Source organism: Leptonychotes weddellii, chromosome 2 (assembly GCF_054177405.1).
Source record: "Leptonychotes weddellii isolate Sample4059 chromosome 2, ASM5417740v2, whole genome shotgun sequence".
NCBI lineage: Eukaryota > Metazoa > Chordata > Mammalia > Carnivora > Phocidae > Leptonychotes > Leptonychotes weddellii.
The window spans coordinates 54,807,636-54,834,131 of NC_138370.1; the positions used below are offsets into that span (position 1 = coordinate 54,807,636).

Sequence of the window (26,496 nt, forward strand, 5' to 3'; positions counted from 1 at the left end):
ATGTCTCCTTCCTTTGAAGGACTTGTAACTTCTGCCCCCAATGAATTATGGCAAAAGTGACACTGTGTGACTTCCAAGACTTGGCCAGAAGAGACCATGTGACTTCCATTTGGTTTTCCCAGAATCTCAGTCTCGGGAAGCCTTTTGGAACTTCTTTTGGAACAACTGCCTTGCTGTGTCAGGCCCAAGACCCAAGGAGAGGTCACGCATAGGGTCCTGGATGACAACCAGAGCTAAGCCCAGCCTTCAAGTCCTTCCAGCCAAGGTACAGAAACCTCAGTAAAGAACCCTCCAGACAATTCCTGCTCCTGGTCATTTGGATCGCCCCCAGAACTTCCCATCTTCATGGCTGGGGCCCCAGACATGTTGGAACAAAGGAAGCCATCTTTGCTCTATCCTATCCCAATCCCTAACTCATAGTATCTGTGAGTGTAAAAGTGCTCTAAGTATTTTGGCATGTCCTTATTAAAGCCACTTAGCCTATACCCTAAATAATAAATACCAGATTGGAAATTATTTATATAATGTGTTAAACCAAAACAAGACTATTTTAAGCACCCAACAAAATCCTGAATGCTAATTAGCTATGTCAGATAGAACCATTTACCTATACTTAAGCAATCACCAGATTAGGGCAATTCTGACAAAAGCTGTTCAGATCTCTGGAGGAAAAATGGAGGCTGCTCTGAAATTTGACCCTCTCATATTATATCGTGGGCATTTGTCTGATTTGCTGGATTGATGTCATTCATACCTATATCTTCTTTCCTTTTCCTTATAGAGGAATAGAGACTCTCATCTCTATTGTTTTTCTACCTTTTTCACTAGTAGGATGAAAACGTACACTATAAAGTGATAGACAAAGATAGATACAGACATAAATTACAATACTTTCTTGGGCCACAGGCCACCACACTTGGGAGAAAGAAAAAGAGATTGTGGTCGATGAAACTAACCCCCAAGAGACCATGTACATCAAAAATCTTTTGTTGTCTTATATAGTTGAAATCCTAGTAAGTGATGGATCAAGGATGAACAATCCAACAGCCATACCTTCTCATATTCGGAGAGATAGAAATGAATCAAAAACCAACTCCAATTCTGTTCATTTCCACTTTTCTCTATTTCCTTCTGCTTTATCAGCTCTTTTCTTCTGATGTTGCAGATGACATGAAATTCCTGCAGGACAGGTTGAATATATTTTAGCAGCTTATATAAACTATCTAAACCATATAAAAGATTTTTCTCAAAATAAATATTCTTGGGTTTGCTTTCTTGAAAGTACTCAGATAGCCCAGGGCAGAGTGCGGTTCGAGGTATGGATGCAAAAACAGAAGACCTGGCTCCTCCTTCTGAATCCTTCACTTGGCGACCCCAACCAAATCTCTGATTGGGAAGCCCGTGTTCCTCAAATGTAAAAGATGGGTTGTATTAAACTCTTTCTAAAGTGTCTTCCATTTCTAAGATTTTGCAAACATATTGATTTAAAGAATAGTAGTTAAGAGTGTGGGTTCTTAAGCCCTTAGCCTGGGCTTGAATCCCAATTCTCCCACTTACCATCTGTGTAACCTTGAGCGACTGACTCAACTTTTATGTATCTCAGCTATGTCATTTAAAACGTGTGCAAATGATGGTCCCTACCTCATACGGTTACGTGAGGATTCAATGAGGCAACTTGTGCATAGTGAATAAGATAGGGTCTGACGCATGGAGGACTCAATGAGCATTTAATTCTATTGTACATAAAAAAACACCCATTATTGCATGTTCATTAGAGAACGCAGAAGCCCAAGGGCACAAGACTAGTAAGTTGTGGAGCAACATCTCAACCATGGCTACGGTTGACCGCAAATACCCAGAAAGTGTGGCTTATTGAAAATTCTAAGAAATGGCTATATATAACATCTCCAAATCTTTAGAATCACAGAATTATCTGAAGGCAGTGAGTTTGAACTCCTGAGTTTGTTATTATTATGTTTGCCTACTTTTTTAGTGTCCCTTTCTGGCAAGCTTTATATTTTTCATTTTTCTTTGGCAGTGAAAGCTACTTGTTTTGTTTTTGGTTCCGTTTCTGTGAACCGGTCTGAATTTCCTAGTCCAACACTTTCTTCCAGGATTTTCCCAGGGGCACATACTGGAGAAATATATGATATGGGTCCTTATACTAGCCAAGCATCAGACATTAGCAATTTCTAAGTTAACCTTTTATTTATTAGCAGGGTAATTTCTTTACTCTTTTATTCATTTATTTTTATAACCTGGACAGGGGAGATATACAGAAAGACAAGCAGGTAAGTGATCCTGAGTCAGATGAAAGGGAAAGAAGAGAAAGCACACTGAAGCAAAACCAGGGTAGCAAATGTAAGTAAAACCCTGTGGGTTCAAATAATACTCATCACCTACCATTTATGAGCTCCAACTCCTGCGAGCAGGATCTATGCTCCTTATTACTCAGAGCAACACACACAAAAACAACCAAATCACGGTTGAAATTTTCAGCTCTATTTTCCCCTCTAAGAAACTGAGAAAAATACTAAGAATGTTCATTGCCTTCAGATATTATTTCAAATAACGGTGCAATGATGCCCTATTCTGAGAAAAATACTAAGAATGTTCATTGCCTTCAGATATTATTTCAAATAACGGTGCAATGATGCCCTGTTCTTATCGTTTTTTATTTATTTAAGAAATATCGACTAAAAGATAATCTTGTGCCAAGTACTCAGCCTGACATTGCTGGTAGGGGGTTCGGGAGTGCTAAGACATAGAATGTCCAGGTTGTGACGACCGACTTCTGGTCTGGTGGAGTCTGATGAAGATGCTGGGTATGTAATACTAGTAATGACAATAATGGGAATAGAAGGCCGTGGTCCCAGGAGTGGAAGAAAAGAGCTGTTTTCACTGCCCTGATTATGGAACAGCTCCTGACTGGTATGCCTCTGTGGGTGCCTGACGCATGTGAGTGGGTGAGAGAGCATTTTCTCAGTGTGATCCTTCCGAATCAGTCAGTGTTACAAAGACCTAACGAGGCTTCGTAGCAGGGGGGATGCTTTAAATCCCTTCTCAGAAGCTTATCAGATGCTAAAGGACTTCTGACTGATAAACATAAAATCAAGTTACGCTTCTTGAATATACACAGGCTGGGAGAAAGGACACGTCTGCTCAGCCTAGGCCTGAAGCCTGATAATTTGAATGTGATTAATATGAATTTTGCCAAGATTCATAAAAAGTAAATGAAATAGGCTAATGGGACAGGCCTCGTGAACAAAGCCAAATATAAGCTCGAGCAGCTGGGCTGGCCCTCGCTGAAATGGTTGAAGTAGGCACAATCTGACTTTGAAACCCTATCGTATGCTTCCCACTCTTTCTCTTCCTGGCCTGGCAACCAAGGTGCCCTCTAGACCCCTCGTCTCTCACCCCCCTTTTATCCTGTTGACAGCCAACTGCACAGAAACCCCCCTCTAAAGCATGAGCCAAAAAGTGATTATGCCTCACTCCACATTTCCAAAGGGCTCCCGAAGGGTGGAAATCACTGCGGCTTTAAGACGTGGGCATCTAACGGTGGGACTTCAGGTTGTGGTGGAGGTGTTATCTGGGGGCCACGGGATTTTCTGCCTGTTTCTGCCAAGCACATCAGGAACAACTTACTCTATCATCTCTGTCAGGTAGCCTGACCGTGAGCTGCTTTTGGGGACAGGGCTGTCCAGTTGGAATCTCTTCAGCCTTCAACAGCAATTCCTAAGATAAGGCCTTTTTTGATCTTTTTAAAATGATGACAATCAAATTCTCTCCTTTTGGATGAAGAGACTGAGAAGTAAATGTCAAGAACAAAATATCTTCACAGAGCCTCATAGCAAACAATATCAGTGTCTTTCCAAACTGGCCAAATCACTGAGCTGCAAAATAACTCATCATCGCTGCTGACCTTAGACTTGCTCACGCTCCCTCTGGGTCCTCACCCTCTCTTCACTCCGTTTCATTTTGGAAAGCCAAAATAATTTTAAGATGCACTTAAAAGTGGACCTTTTAAATATTTATTGAAAGCATTGTCTCAGTCCTCTCAAAAGATAGTTTAAATTCTTTGCCAACTGTTTTCCATGTTTTTTTTTTCCTCCCTGCACCAGGATTATATTTAAAATAACTTTTATTTACAAAACCGTATCTTAGCAACAGTGGCCCAGCACAAGAATGTGTTATCTAAAGCAAACCAATTCCGGCCATAAACTATAGAAGCGAAGCAGCTGAATGTGATTGGTATAGCTCTCCCGAGATACCATGAGCCTGAGGTGTTACATGAGATTAAAGGCATATTTTTCAGAGACCCGGGATGATCTATTACATGTTTAACTCAAGGGATGGGCCACACTTTTTATTCCTAATTATAGAATCATAAAATTTCAGAGCTGACAGGGATATTGGAGGCTTCCTAGTCTAGTCCTGTGATGCGATAATGGGGTGAGGGGAAACAAGGGAAAAAAAGATACCTCACTTTCTTCAGAACACACCGGTGGTTAGAAGCAGTACTGGGCCAAGAAATCAGGTTTCCTGACTTTTCATCTGGTAACTCCAGTAACTTGTGTGAGAACACTGGTCTTGTCTTTATTGCACGTGAATCCATTTAAATGCCCACTTTTAAAATGAACCTCTGAATGAATTGTTCCAACATGTCTGAATATAGATTTGAAGAAGCTTCTGCTTTTTGTGCAAAAAAATAAAGAGATGATATTTTCATTTTACATAATTCACAGTCTACTATTATTACCTTGGCAGAGATCACTGAAACTGAGAACATCACATGTCAGCACAAATCTAAGTGATTGCTTGTGATCGATGACAAACTCTGTTTGCACGTGTCCAAATTAAGAGAGACTCATCTAGCTCAATGAGATGTGACAAAGGCTGGTTCTGGAGTTGGACTCCCTCGGTATGAGTGCCAGCTCTACTTTCTAACTACTAGTGTTACCTTAGGAAAGATGTTGACACCTCTGTGCATCAGTGCCTCCCACTGAAAAATTGGGGATATATTCATATTTGTAGGGGTCTTGAGATAATTAAATGCTTATAGCAGTTCCTGGCAAATAGCACATAAGTATCTCTTAGCTATTTGAATTTGTAATGGTAGGGAAGTTATTAGGAGGATATCAATGGTAAGTTCTGACCATGTCTTTCTTCTTTTGGTCTGAGAACCTCTATTTAAGTTCTAAGCAATTAGCCTTATTATGAAGGATACTCTCAGGGGCTGTTCCAAAACATTCATTCATTTCCCAGTGTTTCTTTTTTTTTTAATTTTTTTATTTCTTCTGATATACAATAGATGCATTTGCAAGATGATTAGCCAGTTGTAATCTGTGGCCTTGAAGCAAAGAGAAAAAAACGACAAAAATACCTTTCACGTGATTTAAGAACCTGTGACTTCAATCCCATTAATGTGATATTCAAATAACTAAGTTGGCAGGTTTAAAAAAATTCTGGACATTTACTTAATTGAAAATAGGTGAAAAAAGAAACTGAGGCCCTGAGAGGTTAAATCACTTATTTTAAGTTAAACAAACAAACAAACAAAAAAACCCAGTCGTCAATTTTGCTACATCAGTTTATTAAGAGGAATATTAAATGGAAAGTCTGAATTTTCAGCTTTTTATTCAGGCATGAAAGAAACAGTCCCTTGAGATTTTCATATGTATTCACAAGGCCGGAAATCAAACTTTGTTCTACCAACTACTAGGCAATGTATAAGATGAACTAAAGGTTCAGAAAAGGTAAGCAGTATTGATAATGGCATGAAGATATTCTTAGCTGGTCAATGTGTTATTGATAAATCATTAAAAGTTGTTGCACTAACACTATTGGAGTATTTAAAAAATATCATAAATAATTAAAATGAATGTCTTTTCAGTTATAAATGTAACACAGATAATAAAATTAATGAGGGAAAAAAAAGCTTGCCTTGATTTTTAACTAGAACAAGCAATTATGCACTCCTTAAAGTCTACATTGATATTTAAGAGCAAAAGGAAAGACATAATATTTTCAAAAACATAACTTAAGTGTTAGCTGGTATCCATTAATTCTGCTAATTTGGGTCATATCCTTGATCTAATCAGTCTGTGACATTTGCATAGTTCATAACCATAAAACTTTCGTTAAAGTTGCATAAAGCATAAACATGTTTAAAGCGTATTTTAGCTTTATTTTTTATCTATTTGCAAGGAAGTTTCGCCATATTACTCTTTAACAAAAGATGCAAATGAGAGTCAGATATATTAGATTAACTCTGAAGAAACACAGCTAGTTAGTAAGGGAGCTGAACTTGGATTCCAGGTCTCCTGAATCCCAGACTGAGGATTTTACTGATCAGACCAAATCGAGGGCATCCACCCCAAGTTATCCTGAGGAATGTTGTGCTCCTGGTTAGAATGCCTAAACTTCTTCCAATTACTATAGCTCTTTCCTCAAGGGATGAGCAAAAACTACCTTCAAAAATGCCACTGAGGATTTTTGCTGAATTGATTTTTCTGGATCTCACCCTAGACTTACTGAATCAGGAGTAGGGCAGTTTAACAAGCTCCCTAGGTAATTCTTATACACACTAAAGAGAGCCACGAACCGGCAGGATAAAGTCCAGTTTCAAAACAAGGCCCTCCTGCCTACATCTTCAAACTTCTAATTGCAATTCTGTCCACTGAACTTTGTGATTCAGCAAAATCTTTCTACTTAGATCTCTCTGACCATACCTGTCCATTCACACCTCTGGGCCTTTGTACTCAGTCCATCTCTCTGGAAAACATCTCTTTCCCCACCCATCTCCACCTATTTAGCAAACTAATCCTTCCTGAAACTAGTCAGGCTGCAACTTTTCTCAGTCTTTCCTTTACACCTAGAATCAAAATCAGTCCTTTCTGTTACTCCTTCTAGGAGCATGGGTATTTATCTGTTTGTTTGCATCTTGTGCAAACTGGTGTCCTTAGTTCCTAGATATAAAGGAAATGAAAGTGTTCAGAACAAGTCTCCCCAGAATGTGCTATTTTGGCATGTGGATGACTTGGAGCTGGAGATGATGGAGACTCAGCAGGCTCAAGAGAAACTTTTGTTCCTCCCTTAACTACCTAGAAGAATCTAAACTGGGTGTCTTTCTCAGAATAAGAGCTATTATCAGAGAGAAATTTTATCTGAATGACCCATCTGTATGGCAGGGCAAACATCTACTTACCAAACATCTGCTCTTTTTCTAATTGCCCTGTGAATTGCCCTCCTCGTCTTTGAAGCCCCAGGCTACTATCCCATTGCTTAGCTCAGGATGGCACATACATCTCACTTGACCTTTCTGTCTTTGAAGTCTCATATATGTGGGGTTCTTAAATGTACAAAATTAAACTTGATTTTCTCCTGTCAATCTGTTTTTTTTTTTTCCGTCAATCTGTTTTATGTCAATTTAATTATTAGACCAGCCAGAAGAACCTTTGAGGGACAGAGGAAAATCCCCCTGACCAACAGAAACCGTAAATGTTTGATGAAAGAATAACAAAGTGCATAGTGTTGTGTAAGCTGTCACCATAATACTTCTGCAAATTGTTTGAGTTGTAATCACATACAGACTATTCAACTATGGAGTGCCAACATTTCCAGATGATACCATTGGTGTCCAAATATAAATCATTACCTATGATATTCATGGTGCTAGATAGAATAAAAACATACTTCAAAATCCCCTTTAGGCAATATTTATGCCAATTGGAATAATGTTCTAGATCTTCTTTCTTTCTTTTTTTCATCTTTTTGGGTCAAGTGCCTCTCAGGGTTGGAGACTGTTCCTTATAATACCAAAAAGCAGCTTCTATAGTTTCACTAACATTATACACAGATGAAAATATTTGGAAGTGCTGACTTCCTTCAAAGCCTTCATTTTTCTTTCTTCCTTTTGCTCTTACAGACCAGATAACTGTTTTCTGACTAGTATTGTTTGTTTACAATTTAGTTCCTGTGGAACTTGATGTTGATTTTATAGTTGCTGCACTTTTAGGAGACCCAATTGCAGTAGACATTGGGTGCTTTATTTTGTATATTCCTCTTTTAGCCAGGGGCAATTTTATACCTCAAGATTCCTAATTTTGAATTTTGAAAATGTGATATATATGCATGGATAATGGCCCCCAGAACCATTTATTACAAATACTCATTTGCTGGATACTATAATCAGATAAATTAGATGGAGAGCAAAGAAAATTACAATAAAAAATATTAAGCAAAGTGAAAAATAGGATCAAGTCCTGAGAAAATATCCTTTTTTTTTTTAAAGATTTTATTTATTTGTCAGAGAGAAAAAGAGAGCACAAGCAAGGGGAGTGGCAGGCAGAGGGAAAAGCAGGCTCCCCACTGAGCAAGGAGCCCAATGCAGGACTCGATCCCGGGACCCTGGGATCATGACCTGAGCCGAAGGCAGACGCTTAACCAACTGAGCCACCCAGGGCATCCCAAGAAAATATCCTTGTTAGATAAGTTGGAAGATGTCCTTGTGTATAATCATAGATAAAGTCAATGGTTACTTTTGCGAGAGTATATTTTTTATAATACAGTAGAGTCAAGACAGAATGAAATAAATATCATGATAGAAATGTAAACTAAGTGTCCTAGGAATATTGGGAGGAGAGGAATAATGCTGACTTGGGAAATTAAGGAAGACTACAAGGATTAAGAACCATTTCAGTTGATTTTTAAAATAGGAATATAAAAAATATGGAAGAACAGAGAAGAGGAAGAGCAAAATTTAAGAATTTTATTTTGGGGGCCCTGTTTTGCCAGTATTGTTCTATTTTGTTAAATGCTAGAGTTCAGTTTGTAGGATAAATTGCCATAGAGTGGCCTGCAATATTTGCAAAACTAGTTGTCTGTTTATAACTTTACAGAGTAGCAGAGCTTATGATGAGGATAAGTTGATAAATATCATGAAATGTGAGTCTAGGCATGATCAGGGTAGATCATAGTTCCATACAGCAATCCACCTAATTACACATTGCTCACTTTCCCCACTTTATTTAAAAAAAAACAAAACACAAAAAAATAACCCAAAACCTCAACTTTCATTGTCTCAGGAAAATCTGTCATTGACTAGGCAGCAAGTACAAGTAATGTGTATGCAATTTATGCCTTTTGGGGCCATTTTTTAAAATTAATTAATTAATTTATTATTATTATTTTTTATGTAGTATTCCATGATTCATTGTTTGTGCATTTTTTTAAATCTAGAAATAACCCTGCTGATTGAAATTTCTGCTGTGTGGGAACAAGGGCCTCTTGGATGGCCAGCAAATTGCCCTCCTCAGAGCACAGCCTCAGAAGCCATCAGAAATTTCTAGAGTGGCGTTGCTCCACCACTGTGCCCCTTCTTCCTGCGCGGTTTGCCTGCTCTTTCCTACACTGAAATCAGCAGATCCCAGACAGCTGCATGCCCTGACTAGCTCTTCTCTACCGGCCGTCGGCTACTATTGCTTCGGGTTGTCTTTTTGCTCCATTGGTGTAATTGAACTCCATCAATCACCCAAGTATTTCCAGTCTTTGTGGATCAACTCTATTAGTTTTAGAACTGAGAACCTAGAGGAGTTCTTTTTAAGCATAAAAGAACTGTAAAGGAGGAAACCTTTTCCCTTCTTCCTTCTAGGTTTTTTTGGCTGGTCTAATAATTAAATAGACGTAAGACAGATTAACAAAAGAAAAAAATTAATTGGTATGTACGGGAACCCCAAGGACATGAAGCTCTCCACCAGGCAGCTGAGGTTTATATGCCATCCTGAGCTAAGGATGAAGGATCTCTCTTCCATTCTTATAAGGCCACTGATCTTATTGGATTGGGAATCTACCCTTACGAACCTTATTTAGCCTTAATTATATCCTAAAAACCCCATTTCCAAATACAATCATACAGAAGACTAGGGCTTCAACATTTGAATTTTGTGAGGACACAATTCAGTCCAGTCATGATCTCAGGCTCCTGGGATCGAATTTTTGAACATCTTACTTTTGAAAAGAATGCATACAATTTACCCAACCAATATTTATTGACTATCTCTTATGTCCTAAACAAAGTCAAGATCCCTGCCGTCATGAAATACACATTTTGGCAGGCAATATATTTTTTCTTTTTTTTAAATTGAAGTATAATTAACATATAGTATTATATTAGTTTCAGGTGTACAATATAGTGATTCAACAATACTAAATATTACTTAGTGCTCATCAAGGTAAGTGTGCCCTTGATTCCCTTTATCTATTTCACCTCTCTGCCCCCCTTGGCAGGTAATATTTTTTTAAGATTTTATTTATTTGAAAGAGAGAGAGAGAGAGAGAGGGAAAGAGAGCACAGAGGGAGAAGGAGAAGCAGACTCCCTGCTAAGCAGGGAGCCCAATGCGGGGCTTGATCCCAGGAGCCTGAGATCATGAACGGAGCTGAAGGAGCCGTTTAACCGACTGAGGCATCCAGGCGCCCTGGCAGGTAATATTTTAAGATGGATTTTAGTAAACCGAATTATTTAACACCAGGTGATATTTTTCATATCTCTTACTAAAGCCTTGCTTTATAATACATAATTTTTTAAATATGAGCAAAATGGGAAAATTAGACAATTTGTAAAAAGTCAGGTATTACAAAGTATCTTACAAGATATGATGACAAGGTATAAAGAAAATCTGCTAGATACCAAAACTCATATCACGGGACTTCAATGAAATAAACTAGGTTTATGGAGCCATGAGTTAAGAAAAGAAAAAGTTTTCCCTAATGGAAAATTGAACAGTATTTTAGAGCTTTCTCTCTCTCTCTCTCTTTTTTTTTTTTTTAGAGGAGGCATAAATGGTATTAGAAAATCTTGGAAGGAATGAAAAATAAATAACAATGAAATGTTATATTTACAAATCAGTGAGCCAGCCCAAGAGTAACAGTGAAATAGCAAAGGAAACTTGAAGTATTGTTTATTAGGGATTAAAAACATTCAAAATGCTCATTTTATTATGTTGCAAATACTCTAAAAAAGCATTTAATCTGAGAGAAGTAAAATCAGAAAGAATAAATTTTTTTCTTTGAAATAACAAATTTTTAAGAGATTTTCTTTAAAATCAAACTGCATCACTAATAGTCACATAACACTTAACAGACAATAATTGACAATATACATTTAAATGTCGTAATATTGTACCAAATCCATTTCTAGACACATTGGTTAAAGAAGAGGAAAATGACTAGTTTTGTCAAATGTGTTCTTAGGTAGTAATGTCATTTAAATCTGGAGAGTTCAACTGACAGCCAGGTGTATCTCTTTACTGGAAGAGCTCCTTCTTAGACACAAGATCTGTCCCTGGGTGTCTGGAGACTTAACTTTGCTCTGATGACCCATAGCATTAGGTAAAACCCACTGGAAAAGAAATAGGAAGGGAGGAAGGAAGGAAGGAAAAGGAAGCGGGGAGGAAGGGAGGGAGAGAGGAAGAGAGAGAGGGAGGTTGGTCTGGTTTGTCTGTTTGGGACTATGAGCTTCAAAAGCTTGAATTGGAACACTATCCCAATATCAGGAATCCATCTAATGTGTATCAGGTACACCCTATAAAACCTTCACTATTATTAGGGGGCAGCATTTAAAATTAAATTTCTTATATGACAAATTCTATGACATTGATGTATGTATACAGTGTCTAGTAAAAAACCAGCACTTGATTACAATTCTGCAAAATAAAAACAGTTGTGACTTTCAAAATACCCAGTTTAGTGGCTGAAAACATGAAATGGAGATAACAATAGTTTCATCAATTAAAGTGGTTCTTGGCTACTTTGCCTGTGATATGAGAACCAATCCAATACTCCCTATCTCCAGTTTTTGACTTATTTTTTTCCTTGACTCTTATCACCATCTACCATTTTAATTTTTTTAATGTTTCATTTTGTTTATTTCTGTATTTGTTTATTTCTGTTATTAATTTGGAGACTTCTTGCCACTAGAATACAAATCCAATGACTTTTTTCCCCTATGTGTCCCCAGCACCTACAATAGTCTGGCATGTGAAAATTAATATCTTTTGACTGACTGAATAGATAATTGCATAATTGGAAGTTAAAGGGCATGTAGTCTTTTATGCATGTTGGAGGCCTGCTGAGAATGATTAAAACCACTTATTCGTTTGTTCAACAAATATTTGCTAAGTACATATCATGTCCCAGACACTGCACTCAGTTTGGATATGCGGTGTTGAACGGGGAGAGCCCCTGCCCTCAATAGAGAGGTTTTCAAATGACTCTAAAAATAAGAATGACTTCAGTCCTGCAAAATCACTGTCTGACCCCCAGGACTTTGGGCTACAAGTGACAGGTCTGTAACCTGCCTACGCCTGAGGCACAGGTGTTTCAATTCATGCAGCTGGTAAGGCAATATTTTCTACCATGAACTGCATGACAGGCTAAATGTATACATGTACAGTGTAGGTACCTTTCTCTGGAAGAAGAATTAAAATATAAATAAAATCTTTGCTACTTTAAAAACAAAGATTATCAGAAAATGGAATGAGGACTACCTCCTTTACAGTTCTTTTATGCTTAAAAAGAACTCCTCTAGGTTCTCAGTTCTAAAACTAATAGAGTTGATCCACAAAGACTGGAAATACTTGGGTGATTGATGGAGTTCAATTACACCAATGGAGCAAAAAGACAACCCGAAGCAATTATCAGAAAATGGAATGAGGACTTGGATTTGAACTGGCCTTGGACCACTATACGACTACATTTAGTTCTGAGATATTTCCAAAAATATAAGAATAGCTGTTGTTGGTGATTTCATCAGGTCCTTTGACTTCTTTTAGAAGGTCCAAGTTTCTGGAATCAAGTGAAGAAAACATACATAATGGAAATCACAGTAGAGGGAAATAAATAGCTCTGGTCTTGGAGTCAGAAGACTTAAGTTCAGATGTATATTGTATCTATTATTTACTATGTGGCCTTCACATCTATTTCCTGGTTACTATATCAGTAAAATAGCTATTGTGCTTTATCATACATGCATCGTTGGGTTCTTTTGAATATCAAGTAAAATAATATTTATAAAATTACTCCTTAAACTTCAAAATCCATGCAAAATATAAGGATATAAGTAAGTAGCCTATGTAATGATGATCCACTTTATGCTTAAAGGAAGCTAGGAAGCAAATTTTTTTCACCTTACCTTGCATAAATACACAAAATTCTAGAATTAAATTTTTTATACAAGTAAAGCAATTTCTGTTTTCCTCTATGCAATTAACACCTCAAATTGATCACTGTCTTTCTTTCTTTCTTTTCCTATTTTAGGATTGTAATACATAAAACAAACTCCCTAAGCCCTCTATTAACTTCTTTTTTAAAAAAATTCATATTAATAGTCCATGAAATTAACCAAATTAGTTTGTAGAAGTAGAGAAATAGAAATGTTGCCAGGCACAATACTCCTGAAAATCTTCTTGTTTTGAAACATCATGCTCTAAATAAACAATTGGAAAAAACAAAGATTCTCAGCATTTTGGGGCAAACAAATTTCAGGATGATTTTTGTAGTCCTTAACATTATAATTTTGAATAATTGCACTTCAAATGTATCTTTCTTTTATGTCTCCACATGGACAGATACCTTTATAAATTTAGATTTGCTTACAAACACTTGGGTAAAATAATATCCCCAAATAATTTTTTTTAAATGAGTTCTGCTATAATCCCGGGCCTGCATAGTAGGAAGTGGGTATACATCTGAAGGAAAGGGAAAACAATTGTTTTTTAATCAGAATAAGATAATTATTAACTCAGAGGCTTAAAACTATCTTTAGAGTTCGTGGAATTCTTGATATATTGTTGGTAGAATTTCTTTACTTTTTTAGATAACTTAAGTTAGTAACAGTTACTGTTACAAAGTAGTAAAAGATGATTGAATCAATATTAGCTCACTGCTTAATTACTGCTTGGGAAGAAGGAGAATCAAGCCTAGAATATCTTAATTGTTGCAATGCAAGGTTGGGGAGGCAATATTTACTTGATATTCCTGGTGTACAGCAAAGAGTATGGACCTCATTTTTTTTTTTTTTAGAAAATATTCAGAATGTACTTTTTAAAGCAGTCATCTATTTCTTCTTAGAAATAGAGTTTTGACTTCTCACCAGTTTTGATCACTCTCCTGTGTGTAACCCTGCCCACCCCTTCAACCCTCAAGAAAAAAAAAAAAGACTTTCATCCCAGTTCTTCAGTTCAGAGAATGGCATAATTGTCTACCAGCTACACAAATCAGAAAAGCCAGGACACTTGGAGACACACTGTATCTTTGTATTTATTTGATTTATTTAAGATTTATATAGCATTTATCATGGGCCAGGCACTCCTAAGCACTGCACAAAAATTAACTCACTTCACAGTCATAACGGCATGTTAACCAAAAACCAAAGCATAGAGACATTAAATATAAACCATTCAAGGTTGCCAAACTAGTAAATTACAAGGTTGGAATTTGAAGCCATGTCCTCTGGCTCCAGAGTCTGTGTATGTAAACATGACATTGTGTTGTCTCTCTAACAATGATTAGGTTTTATTACTTCCTCCTCCTAGATACTTCTCAAATACTTTCTCCTTCTCCCTGCCATCAGGCTAATTGAAGCCACTGTTGGGGAGGAAGAATTTCCTCTACCCTTCAAGATCCTTCTAGCTGGACTTAGAATCAAACTGACATGAGACAGATTAATAGGAGAAAAATCAAATTTAATAGCTTACGTATGGGGAATCCGCACAGACATGGAAATTCCAAAGACAGTCAGGCAACATGAAGCTTGTATGAGCTAAGGAGAGACATAGGTGTCTGAGGATATAAAGGGGAGAAAGACCATTAGCACAAAGGTGAAAAGGGATGTTTAAAAAACAAAGCTTGTCTTATTATACATGTAAGTTTCTTAGGTAAAGAAGAATCTCTGTTAATAGCTCTCATTCTAGTAAAGCAGGCAGTTGAGTGGGAGGTAAAGAGCTTGGAATGGCCTTCCCTTGGCCCCATACACCACCTTCATGCTCCACATGATCTTTAGACAACTTCTTTTTTCCCCAGGTCATTACCTATGACCAGATTGCATGATTTCTTAGAAACATAAATCTGAACATTTTAGCCCTTAGCATAGAAACTTTCAATGGCTTTCCACTAATATTAAAAAAAAAAAATCAACTTTCTTTACACTGTCTACTTTGCAGCTTCCCTCCTCTTTTCTCCCTGTCCCTCTCTATGTTCCAGATACATTAGGCTTCTAATTCTTCAAATGTCCTGCACTCCCTCCCATTTCAGTGCCTCTCCATTTACCACTCCCTTAGGCCATGGTTTCTCAGCCATGGCACTAGCAACATTTTGGACTGGATAGCTCTGTTGTGGAGGGCATTTCTGTGTAATTTAAGATGTGCAGCAGCATTCCTGGCCTCTACTCAATAGATGCCAGTAGCAACCACCAGTTTTAACAACCAGAAAAGTCTCCAGATGCTGCCAAATGCCCCTTGGGGGCAAGGGGTGGCATGAAAATCACTCCTATTGAGACTCATTGCCTTTGACTTACATGTCCTGGCCCCCTTTTTTGGTTTATTCTTATTTACTTGGCAAAACTTAAGATCGCTTCCTTAGAAAAGCCTTCTCTGCTTTCAGGCCAGATGTTGCCATCTGGGTTCCCTGGGAAGCAGGCACTGGGACTGAAATTAGTGTGCAAGTGGTTTGTTATAAAGCACTCTTGGGATAAACATCTGTGGAAAGAAACAGGATTGGGCAGGAGGAAGCATTGGGCTGCAGTGTTATTTCAGGAAAGGCCCCACTTGACCCTGCTGAAGCTGGGATGGACCCTCTGAGCTGTCTTATGGAGTGAGGGAGCAGGACCTTTTGACCTCCAAGATGACGAGTCATGGCCTATAGGCTGTGCTGGGAAGGAGCATGACCTTGGGTTTGGCAATTGTCTTTAGTGGAGGCAATTTGCTGAGGAGGTTGAGACCTGAAAGCTGTGTCTCAGCAGCAATTGCAACAACCCAGGGAAATAAGGCCTTGAGGTCTGAAGGGGGATTTGGGCAGCACACCAAAGTACTCACTGCAGTCCACCCCTCGCACCACTCATATCCACTTATTAATGGAAATTCTAGTGGCCTTTTTCCCAAAGTAAATTCATAAGAGGAAGGTCAGCGAACAAGCCACAGTCTCTGCTGCTCCAAGACAACAATTATTGTTTCCCTTTTGTACAATTTATTAAAGATTCCTTCACCCAAAACTCTCACCTCTGCTCATCTCAGTAGCTCTCAACTGTTGTGACATAAATTCTCATCCCTGAGGGGTCTTTACCCTTCCTGGGCTGTGGCTGCTTCTCTCTCCATTAAAACTGAGCAAAAGACTTATAGGAGGGATGCAAGTGAGTGACCTCAGTGCCAACCATATTCCTCCCTGCCTTCCTTGTGGAGCCAGATCAAGAGGCCTATGGGCAACTCAGAGGAGGCAACATTCCCAGCACTGGGTGGAATCTTTGTAGACTTGTTATGAACATGTGTTTTCATATTCAGTGAATGTGAATTCAGTGAATACTAGTGAGATTAAGATCCTTTCAGCTGCAACTAACAGAACACTTAATTAAATGAAGGTAAAGCAATGAATGTATGCATTATCCTTGTCTAATAGACAAGGAGCATGGGGGTTAGAGAACCATCAAGTTGGTTACTTTAGTGGCTCTATGATGTCATGAAGAATGGAGGCTTTCCCTATTTCTCTTGGTTGTCATCCTTAGATTTGAACCTTCATGGTTGCAAGATGGCTGCCAAAATGCCAGGCATAATCTCCAACACAATCACAGCTGAACAGGAAGGTCGGGTTCTCCGCATATACCTCTTTATGTCTTAGCCCTCTAGACAAAATTGGGTCACATACCCATGCCACAGCTGTCAGGGTACTTGGAAAAGTTAGTTTTTGATGATCTTAGTCTCTATCGTAGGGGGTGAGCTGTGACAGCAGGGAGAGTGGGGGCTGGTTGAGTGGGAAACCAGTAGATGCTGTCACAATATGCAGTGTGCCTGACGCATGGTAGGAGTTTTGTAAATTTAGTTTACAAATTTCCTCTTATGTATGTTTCCATTTCTCTCAATTGGTTTTCTAATTCTCTTTGTTTTTCTTTCTTTTTCGCTCCCCTCATTCTTCTTCACTTTATTCCTGTTTATTTTTCTGCCCATAAAACATATTATTAATCTTTTTAGCATAATAAAAGTTTTATTTCATTTATATTTTTAAAAAACTGAATGTTATATATTTCTCCATAAGAAAAAGAATACAAAATAAATTTTATTAAGTGACATTGATTATTTTCCCTTTCATAATTTTCATATGTGTAAAGCTCCTGTCTCTTGGTATAAGCATAAACAGAATGACTACGAGGAGAAAATGAAAGAACAGAGGCACATACTGGAAGGGGAACTTAGGGTTTAAAAGAATGGGTTCCAGGGATCAGAATGAATGGGCTGGAATCCCAACTATTCCACTGTGTGATTTTAGGCAAGCTCCTCAAACTGCCTATCCCTCAACTCCCTCATTTATAAAGTGAGAAAAATAAAAGTATGTATCTCATAGAATCTTCATGAGAATTAAATGAGAAAATGTACATAATGTTATTCAAAAAACACTCACTAAGAAGTCCTTTGTCTCAAAGATCCCAGGTAGTATACTACAGGAAGAACAAAGCATCTGGGTTCAAATTCAGACTCTCCAAATCTAACCTCAGTACTTCTGTGCCAAAGTAGTTTCCAACTGATGAAAATCATGCCTTCTTACTTACCTTGTGTGGCTACATTTCATTGAAGAATTTATCTTTTATCCTCATCTGTTATTCTTGCCTAGCCTCCCCTCCCCTCATGAGTGTTCTTTTAAATTCTATGAGGAGTCCCAAATCTGTAAGTTTAAGTCTCAACTCCTGTGTGACGTCATTATTCACATTGCCAGCCTCCTGCTGGAAGTCTCCGCTGGAACATCCCATCAGAACCTCAAAACACCACTGATTCACTGTATGGATTTGGACATACAAATGACAGTTAGGTTATCTCTGGGGTTCTCAGTGTCTGCAGTTAAGAAAAAAGGAGGGGGTGTCTGAGTGTCTCAGTCAGTTAAGCATCAGGCCCTTGATTTTGGCACAGGTCAGGATCTCCAAGTCCGCACGTAGCACGGAGTCTGCTTGAGATTCTTCCTCCGCCTCTCCCCCCACTCACTTGCATGAGTGCAAGTCTCTCTCAGGTAAATAAATCTTGAAAGAAAGAAAGAAGGAAGGAAGGAAGAAAGAAAGAGAGAAAGAAAGAAAAAGAAAGAGAAAGAAAGAAAGAAAGAAAGAAAGAAAGAAAGAAAGAAAGAAAGAAAGAAAGAAAGAAAGAAAGAAAAAAGAAAGAAAGAAAGAAAGAAAGAAAGAAAACCGGTTGGGAGAGGTAGGGGTATGGATGAAGGAAATCACTGCTAAGACTTTATCTGAACAGTTTTTTATTCCATGCCCAAAACAAAAATTATCATCTTCTCCTACAAATTGCTTCTATTCCTGTCTTTCCTATTTCAGATTTATAACATTGGTCTTGTGAAATTGGATTTAAAAATTAGACATAATTTTGTCACTGTCATGTTCAAAGTGCTTTGGCTATTTCGTATTACCTGATGAAAACAATCCCACTTTAATCTGACCCTGACCTGAAGAAAACAATTCTGTCTTAGTCTGGCATCATCGCCTGGAGAAAACAATCCTGCCTTAGTCTGATTTTGACCTATATTTTCAGTGTAGCCCCTACTATTCTACTTAATACACTTCACATTCTGGCAGTTCATTAACATTATTTTATTACCCCCAAAATTTACTTCCTCTAATATAGACTTGGGAAATCCTACATGTGCTTCAAAATCTGGTTTCATTGACCTTTCCAGTGTCAATCACAGATAATTATGTCTTCTTCTGTTTCCTCAAGGTGCCTCCTTTAGAGCTCTTTACCACATAATATCTGGTTAATGTTAGAGCCATTCACTAGTTTTATTTTCCCCGTTAGTTTGTAAGCACCATAAGGCAGTAGCCTTATTTTGTTCACATAACCTAGAATTCACACTGTCTAAAAAATTTTTACTATTAGCTTATATAGTAAAAATGTAAATGCTGTAGAATAGAATAATTTTAAAAGTGCTTAAAATGTTCAGATTTGCATGCAATTTTAACAAGTATTGAATGCACTTGGGTCAGTGAGATGTTTCAAAATCGTGTGAAGGTTACTTTAGGTGTTTTCGGGTGTTTTCCCTTTCAAAGATTTGATTATTATATATATTTTTTTGTTCAACTAAGATGTTGTCACTTTTAAAATTTACAACAGGAAAATAATATTGCCAGCTTTCACTTAACAGATAATAAATTTGTAAGACATTTGGAGTTCTTTGAATTAAAATCTGTAGGAATGCTAAATATTGTTATCTCATATCATTAGCATTTTATCTGGAAACCTCTCCCTCTAGGCACATATGGGATTTTTATTTTTATGCATAAATTTGCATAACTGCACTATCTTTCACAGACGATAGTCTTTAGACATTAATTTGACAAATATCATGATCAAACCATCAGTTTCAGTCTGGTTCAGTGGGTTTAAAACTTCTTAATGGAGATATTTCCATATCTACTCAGCCTTCAATAGTCTCTCTCTTTCTTGCCCAAAAAGATCCTTAATCAGTAATGACTGTAGATTGACATAACAAACCCATTCATTTGCAAAAATAATTTACTTGGTTTTATTCAGTATTTTCAGATAACTACAGGGCAGCATAAGATATTCAGGAACAAGTTTCTTCAGAAAGTGATCACCGACTGGACACAGGAGAAATCGGACACAGACAAGTGAGTAAGTGTGCTGTAGCATTTCATAGCTTGTTTATTTTCTTTAGTCTTTGTATAACCTAAATGTCCCAGCTTTATCAGCCTACATGGAAAATGTCCTTACACCTACCTGAACACTCCAATCCCTAAACTCTGTTAAATAACAATTCAACTGAACAAATTTCAAGGATTTAATTGCGTTTATTAAATGAATCATGAATCACGTAGCATCCCATCTAGCAAATGGAGGGCCACAGAAAGGGAAAGGTTTTCAACGGCAGGACAAGGAAGTCATTAACAGGAAAAAAAAAAAAAAGGATTGATTTGAGTGAGGTCACTTTCCTTTGGGGACAAAAGGGCCTTATTAGGTCGATTACCTCTTCTTCCTTTGGGGAATGGAAAGGGCCACGTGGCAGATTACCTTGTTGATGCTGACCCGAAAATTCCTGACAGATTGGTTACAACTGCATTTCTGGGGGACGTCAAAACTGCAATTTGGTCAGATATGGAATCCCAGTTTGGTGGTTTCACCTAGCATAAGTGACTCCATTTAGCGCCTGTAGTTCTAGCTTTTGTTTTTTTTTTTTTAACAACTGTCATCTGCTTCACCACAAAGTCTCCCATCCCCACCTTCACCCAAGTGTTTATGGGTACTGCTTGCTGGTTCTTGCCACAACTTAGTGGACTGGGCTTCCTGCCTCAGGCACAGACATATTCACAGACATTCTATCAGGAATGTCTCCTGTCTGAGGAGCTGGAACTCTCCCATCACACTTGCCAAGGGAGAAAAATCCTATCTTCTGTCTTACATTTAGTGGGGTCCCATAACATGTTGCATAAATGCTAGGGTCTTGCCATCAAGGGAAACAGCTCTCTCAAGTCCCACACAGTCTCCTTCCGTGCAAAGTATGCAGATGTTATTAGAACTGGTATCTGCCTCTGAGCTGCACGCTGAACCATCACTTTACTTCAACTCTGGAGCCATATTTTAAGTGTGGAGGATTGTGCTAGATAATATTCTCTCTTAGAGCAAATCCAATATCAGAAACTCCATAATCTTTCATATACAATGACTGCTGCAAGGGCCTCTCTTATGCTTCTGTTTGTCTAAATACCAGTAACAGGCAAAGTCCAAGTCTTGCCCCTACCCAGGACAATCTTAAAAATATCCACTTATCAGTGGATGCAAATAGATATCCAATAATTCCACTAGATAGAAGTACTTGACTCCCAGATCTCACCCATTAATCTTGGCTTTTATGATGAGAAATTTTATAATTGTAACTCGTATTAGAGGAGTGATCACTGATGTAAAAAAGAAAAGTATTCTCATGTAAAATGCTTCTAAAATTGCACCCATCAGCATAAATTTTCCAAATCAGAGCCAGACTGCCCAGTTTCATAACCTCACTCATCAATTTACTACTTGTATGGCCTTGGGCAAGAGTGTTGGTTAGTTATCTCTTGCTGTGTAACAAATAACCACAAAATTAGCAGCTTAAACCAACACACACACACACACACACACACACACATATATATAATTTCATAATTTCTATGGGTAAGAACTCTGGGCAAGATTTAACTGGGTTCTCTGCTTCAGGGTGTTTCACAAGTCAGAAACTCAGTTATCAGCCAGGGCTGGGTCTCACATGATACTAGTCTGGGAAAGGGTGCCCTTCCAAGCTTACTTTGTTGTTAGTAGGGTTTTCTTCCTCAAGGTTATTGGACTGAGGACATCAGATTCTTGCTAGCTGTTATCTGCAAGCCATCTCAGTGCCTTGTCACATGGTCCTCTCCATATGGCATCTTACTTCACCAAAGCCAGTGCAAGAATCAATAGAATGACAAGCAAGATAAAAGTTAGAATCTTATGTAACCTAATCACAGAAGTTATATCTCAACACTTTTTCCATACTCTGTTGGTAAGAAGCAAGTCACAGTTTCTACCCACTTGTAGCAGGAGGTGAGGATAACAGGAAGCCATCTAAGAGTCTTTCTACCAAAATAAATCACTTAACTTATTTGTGTATCTGTTTTTCCCCAATATATAAAGTGGGGGAGACTAGTGAGATAATAATAGCACCTACCTCATAGATTTGGGAAGATTAAAGCAGCTGATCAACTAAAATATGTTTAAATAATATAACTGTGTCTGGTACATAGTATATCCTCAATAAAAATTAATTATTTGGGGGCGCCTGGGTGGCTCAGTCTGGTTAAGCGTCTGCCTTCAGCTCAGGTCATGATTCCAGGGTCCTGGCATCGAGCCCTGCATCGGGCTTCCTGCTCAGTGGGGAGCCTACTTCTCCTTCTCCCTCTGCCCTCCACCCTGCTCGTGGTCTCTCTCTCTCCCTCTCCCTTTCTCTCAAATAAATAAATAAAATCTTTTTAAAAAATTAATTATTTGTTTTCTTGCTCATGTGTCATAAACTTAAATCAACCCAAATTTTGGCCATACTCACAGCCTCCTTTCTTTGATCATTCAGTTACCTTTATGATGTTTCCCTCTTTCCTCAAATCTGACTTCGAAACATCTTATTATCCATCAAGGCCTACTCAAATAACACCTTTTCCAAGATTTATTTCTAAGTATCCATAGCTGTAAGTCTATTTCTTCTCCACTGTAACAATTTTACTTCATTTACAGAAGTGGTGATTTTCTGTCTAATATTATATTTATAATCATGCATGTCTCAACCCACAAGATAATATACTATCTGATGCTAGGGATTCTGTTGTTGATAATTGTATCCCTACAATGGCAAGACGTTCAATAAAAACTCATTGTATTGAACCAAAAATTAGACTTTGGTCTAAAATTTTGTTATTGATCAGATCAATCAAAGAAAATGTTAGAAAGAATCATGGGAACAGTATAAGTTGAATCAGATATAAGGAATTAGCCTGATAATTGTCATAGGAAAAGATAAAATTTACTAAAAGTAGACTGTCAGGATTGACACTTTATTCCAAATCATATCTATTTGCTAAATTACTGTTCTTGCAATGTTCTTATGGGATATTGAATAACGCAAACTCCTTTACAAATAGGAAGACTTGAACTCTCATTCCTCTTATGAAAGAAACTGTTATGTTTTAAGAAATGCTTATAAGCTTATAACGGGTAATTTGTACCAAAATCCCAAACTGTGACACACATAGAGTTAGCCCTTCCTGGTCACACCTCTGTGTACTTATCCTAACTGTCTTGAAGCATCGTGTAACCTCTCTCATCACTTCTTCCATATCTAACCACTCTTAAGGTAGTCACGTGTTCGCTTTCATGTCTTTGCTGTAATACCTCCAGATTCAGTCTCAGACAGAAGCATTCAATTGACAAAGCTCAGGTCTGTGGTTTCCTTACACTTCAGTACTGGAAGTGAGATTGTGACTCCCATCTCTAGGATTTCTCTTAAATAGGAAAGGGGTTGGCTGCCAGGTGGACAAAAATGACCAAATATCCATTTTACCCTATTAATTTTGAATATAATATTTCTCTACATGGTCACATATTCTTCATCTCCATTATAATACTGCCCTTGAAATTTAAAGATTAAAAATTTAATCTAGTCCCTTAAGTAGACTTATGATTAAAGAATAAATTAGTAATCAAAAAAATTTCTGCAAAGAAAAGCCCGGGACCAGATGGCTTCACAGGTGAATTCTACCAAACTTTTAAAAAAGAGTTAACACCAACCTTTTCCAAACTTGAAAGAAAGAAAGAAAGAAAGAAGAAACAAAGAAAGAAAGAAAGAAAGAAAAAAAAAGAAAGAAAGAAAGAGGAGGGATCACTTTACATCTCATTCTATGAAGTCAGATTTATCTTGATATCAAAGATAGAAATGTGATGAGTACTGGGTGTTATATGCAACTAATGAATCATCGAACACTACATCAAAAACTAATGATGTACTTATATGCTGGCTAACTGAACATAATAAAAAAAGATAGAAAAATACATTGTAAGAGAAGAAACCTATATACCAATATCCCTTATGAACATAGATGTAAACATACTTAACAAAATATGAGTAAATCAAGTCCAGCAACTTATAAAAAGAATTAACACCATGATTAAGTGAGATTTATTACAGGAAAGCAGGTTTTTTTAATATACCAAATTCAGTCAATGTAATACATCATAATTGTAGAATAAAGGACAAACACCACATGATTACCTCAAGAGATGCAGAAAAAGCACTTGACAAAATCCAGCAACCTTTCATAATAAACTAAGAGTAGAAAGGAATGTCCTCAACCTTATAATGAGCATTTATGAAAAACTCTCAGCTAAAATCATACTCTAAAGTGAAAGACTGAATCCATTCATCCTAAGTTTGAGAAAAAGATAAGGATCTCTGATCTCACTTCTTCTATTCAAGACTATATTGGAGGTCAATTAGGCAAGAAAATGTAATAAAACCCATGTCTATTTGCAGATGACATTACCTTTACATAGAAAATCCTAAGGTGTTCACTAAAAAACTATTAGAGCTAATAAATGGGTTCAGCAAGTTTGTATATAAAATCAATGTAGAAAAATCAAATGGATTTCTATATACTAGCAATGGGCAATCCGAAAATGAAATTAAGGAAACAATTCCATTTATAATAGCAACAAAGAATAAAGTACTTAGAAAAAAATTAACAAAAGAAGTACAGTGCAAACACTAAACTAGAAACCATTGTTGAAATAAATTAAAAGAAGGCCTACACCAATGGAAAGACATCTCATGATCAGGGAACAGAAGACTTAATATTGTGAAGACGGCAATATTTCCTAAACTGATAAACAGGTTTAACACAATCTCTACCAAAATCCCTGTTGCACTTTTGCACAATTGGAAAACTGATCCTAAAATACATATGGAAACCAATCAAGGGACCCAGAATAACGAAAAAAATTTTTGAGAAGGAAACAAAGGTGGAGGACTCATGGTTCCAGAGTTCAACGTTTAATACAAAGCAACAGTAAACAGGACATTGTGGTACTGGCATAAATCTAGACGTAGATGAATGGAATAGAAGTGAACATCTTGAAATAAACCCTTAAGTTTATTGTCAAGTAATTTTTTACAAAGCGGTCAAGAAATTCAATGGAGAAAGAAGAGTCTCTTCAACAAATTATGCTGGGATAACTGGGTATACACAGGCAAAATAAAGAAGTTGGACCCTTACCTTGTAACATATATATAAATCAATTAAAAAATGGATCATAGATCTGAATATAAGGGCTAAAGCAATGAAACTCTTAGAAGAAAACATAGGAGTAAATTTTTGTGGCCTTGGATTAGATAATGGTTTCTTAGATATAACACCAAAAACACAAACAACAAAAGAAAACAGACAGATTGGACTTTATCAAGTTCAAAAACTTTTTAAAGGATACTGGCAAGAAAGTGAAAAGAGAACAACCAAGAAACAAACAGAGGGTTCTAGAGGGGAGGGGGGTGGGGGGATGGGTTAGCCCAGTGATGGGTATTAAGCAGGGCACGTACTGCATGGAGCACTGGGTGTTATACGCAAACAATGAATCGTGGAACACTACACCAAAAACTAATGATGTACTGTATGGTGACTAACATACATATTAAAAAAAAAAAAGTGAAAAGACACTCCTGGTATTAGAAAAAATATTTGCAAATCATGTATCTGATAAGGAACTCATGTCTGAAATATATAAAATACACTTATAACTCTAAAAAGACAAATAACTGAAAACTTGTGTCTATACAAAAACCTGCACACAGAAGTTTATAGAAGCTTTATTCATAACTGTCAAAATTTGGAAACAAATGAGATATACTTTAGTAGGTGAATGTATAAATAAACTGTGGTACATCCAGATAATGGAATTTAACTCAATGTTGAAAAGAAAGAAAGAATCAAGCCATGAAAAGACATGGGAGAACCTTAAATGCATATTACTAAGTGAAAGAAGCCAATCTGAAAGTCTATCTACTGTATGATTCCAACTATATGACATTCTGGAAAAGGCAAAACTGTGGAGACAGGGAAAAATATAAGTGGTTGCCATGGGTTGTGGGGAAAGATGGCCGAATAGATGGAGCACAAAGGATTTTTAGGACAGTGAAAATAATGAACCCATATCATTACACATTTATCCAAACTCATAGAAAGCACAACACCAGGAGTGTACCCTATTGTAAACTATGGACTTTGGGTGATTATGATGTGTCAATGTAGGTTCATCAACTTTAACAAATGTACCATTCTGGTGGGAGATGTTGATAATGTGGGAAGTGATGCATGTGTGGGAGGCATGGGGTACGTGAAAGATCTCCGTACCTTCCCCTCAATTTGGCTGTAAACCTAAAACTGCTCTTTTTAAAAAAGTCAAATTATATGTTAAAAAAAAGAAGGGGTGCCTGGGTGGCTCAGTCGTTAAGTGTCTGCCTTCAGCTCAGGTCATGATCCCGGAGTCCTGGGATCGAGCCCTGCGTCGGGCTCCCTGCTCAGCGGGAAGCCTGCTTCTCCCTCTCCCACTTCCCCTGCTTGTGTTCCCTCTCTCGCTGTGTCTCTCTCTGTCAAATAAATAAATAAAATCTTAAAAATAAATAAATAAATAAAAAGCCAATTTCATAGAAACAGAGATTGGAATCATGGT

General features: G+C 37.4%; 1 protein-coding gene across 4 annotated transcripts in view; it reads left to right on the forward strand.

Annotated features, from left to right (window-relative positions):
* LOC145719754 (uncharacterized) overlaps positions 1 to 26,496 on the forward strand; it is a 65,529-nt gene that overhangs the window by 18,982 nt on the left and 20,051 nt on the right. For 2 of the 4 annotated variants that reach the window (XM_081811316.1, XM_081811311.1), the window contains exons 3-4: positions 123 to 265; positions 19,789 to 19,886. In XM_081811316.1, coding sequence (XP_081667442.1) covers positions 123 to 265; positions 19,789 to 19,886 — 241 coding nt within the window. Of the gene's footprint in view, positions 1 to 122; positions 266 to 2,266; positions 2,362 to 19,788; positions 19,891 to 26,496 lie in introns of all 4 variants that reach the window. The other 2 variants (XR_014142588.1, XR_014142590.1) reach the window with 2 other exon arrangements.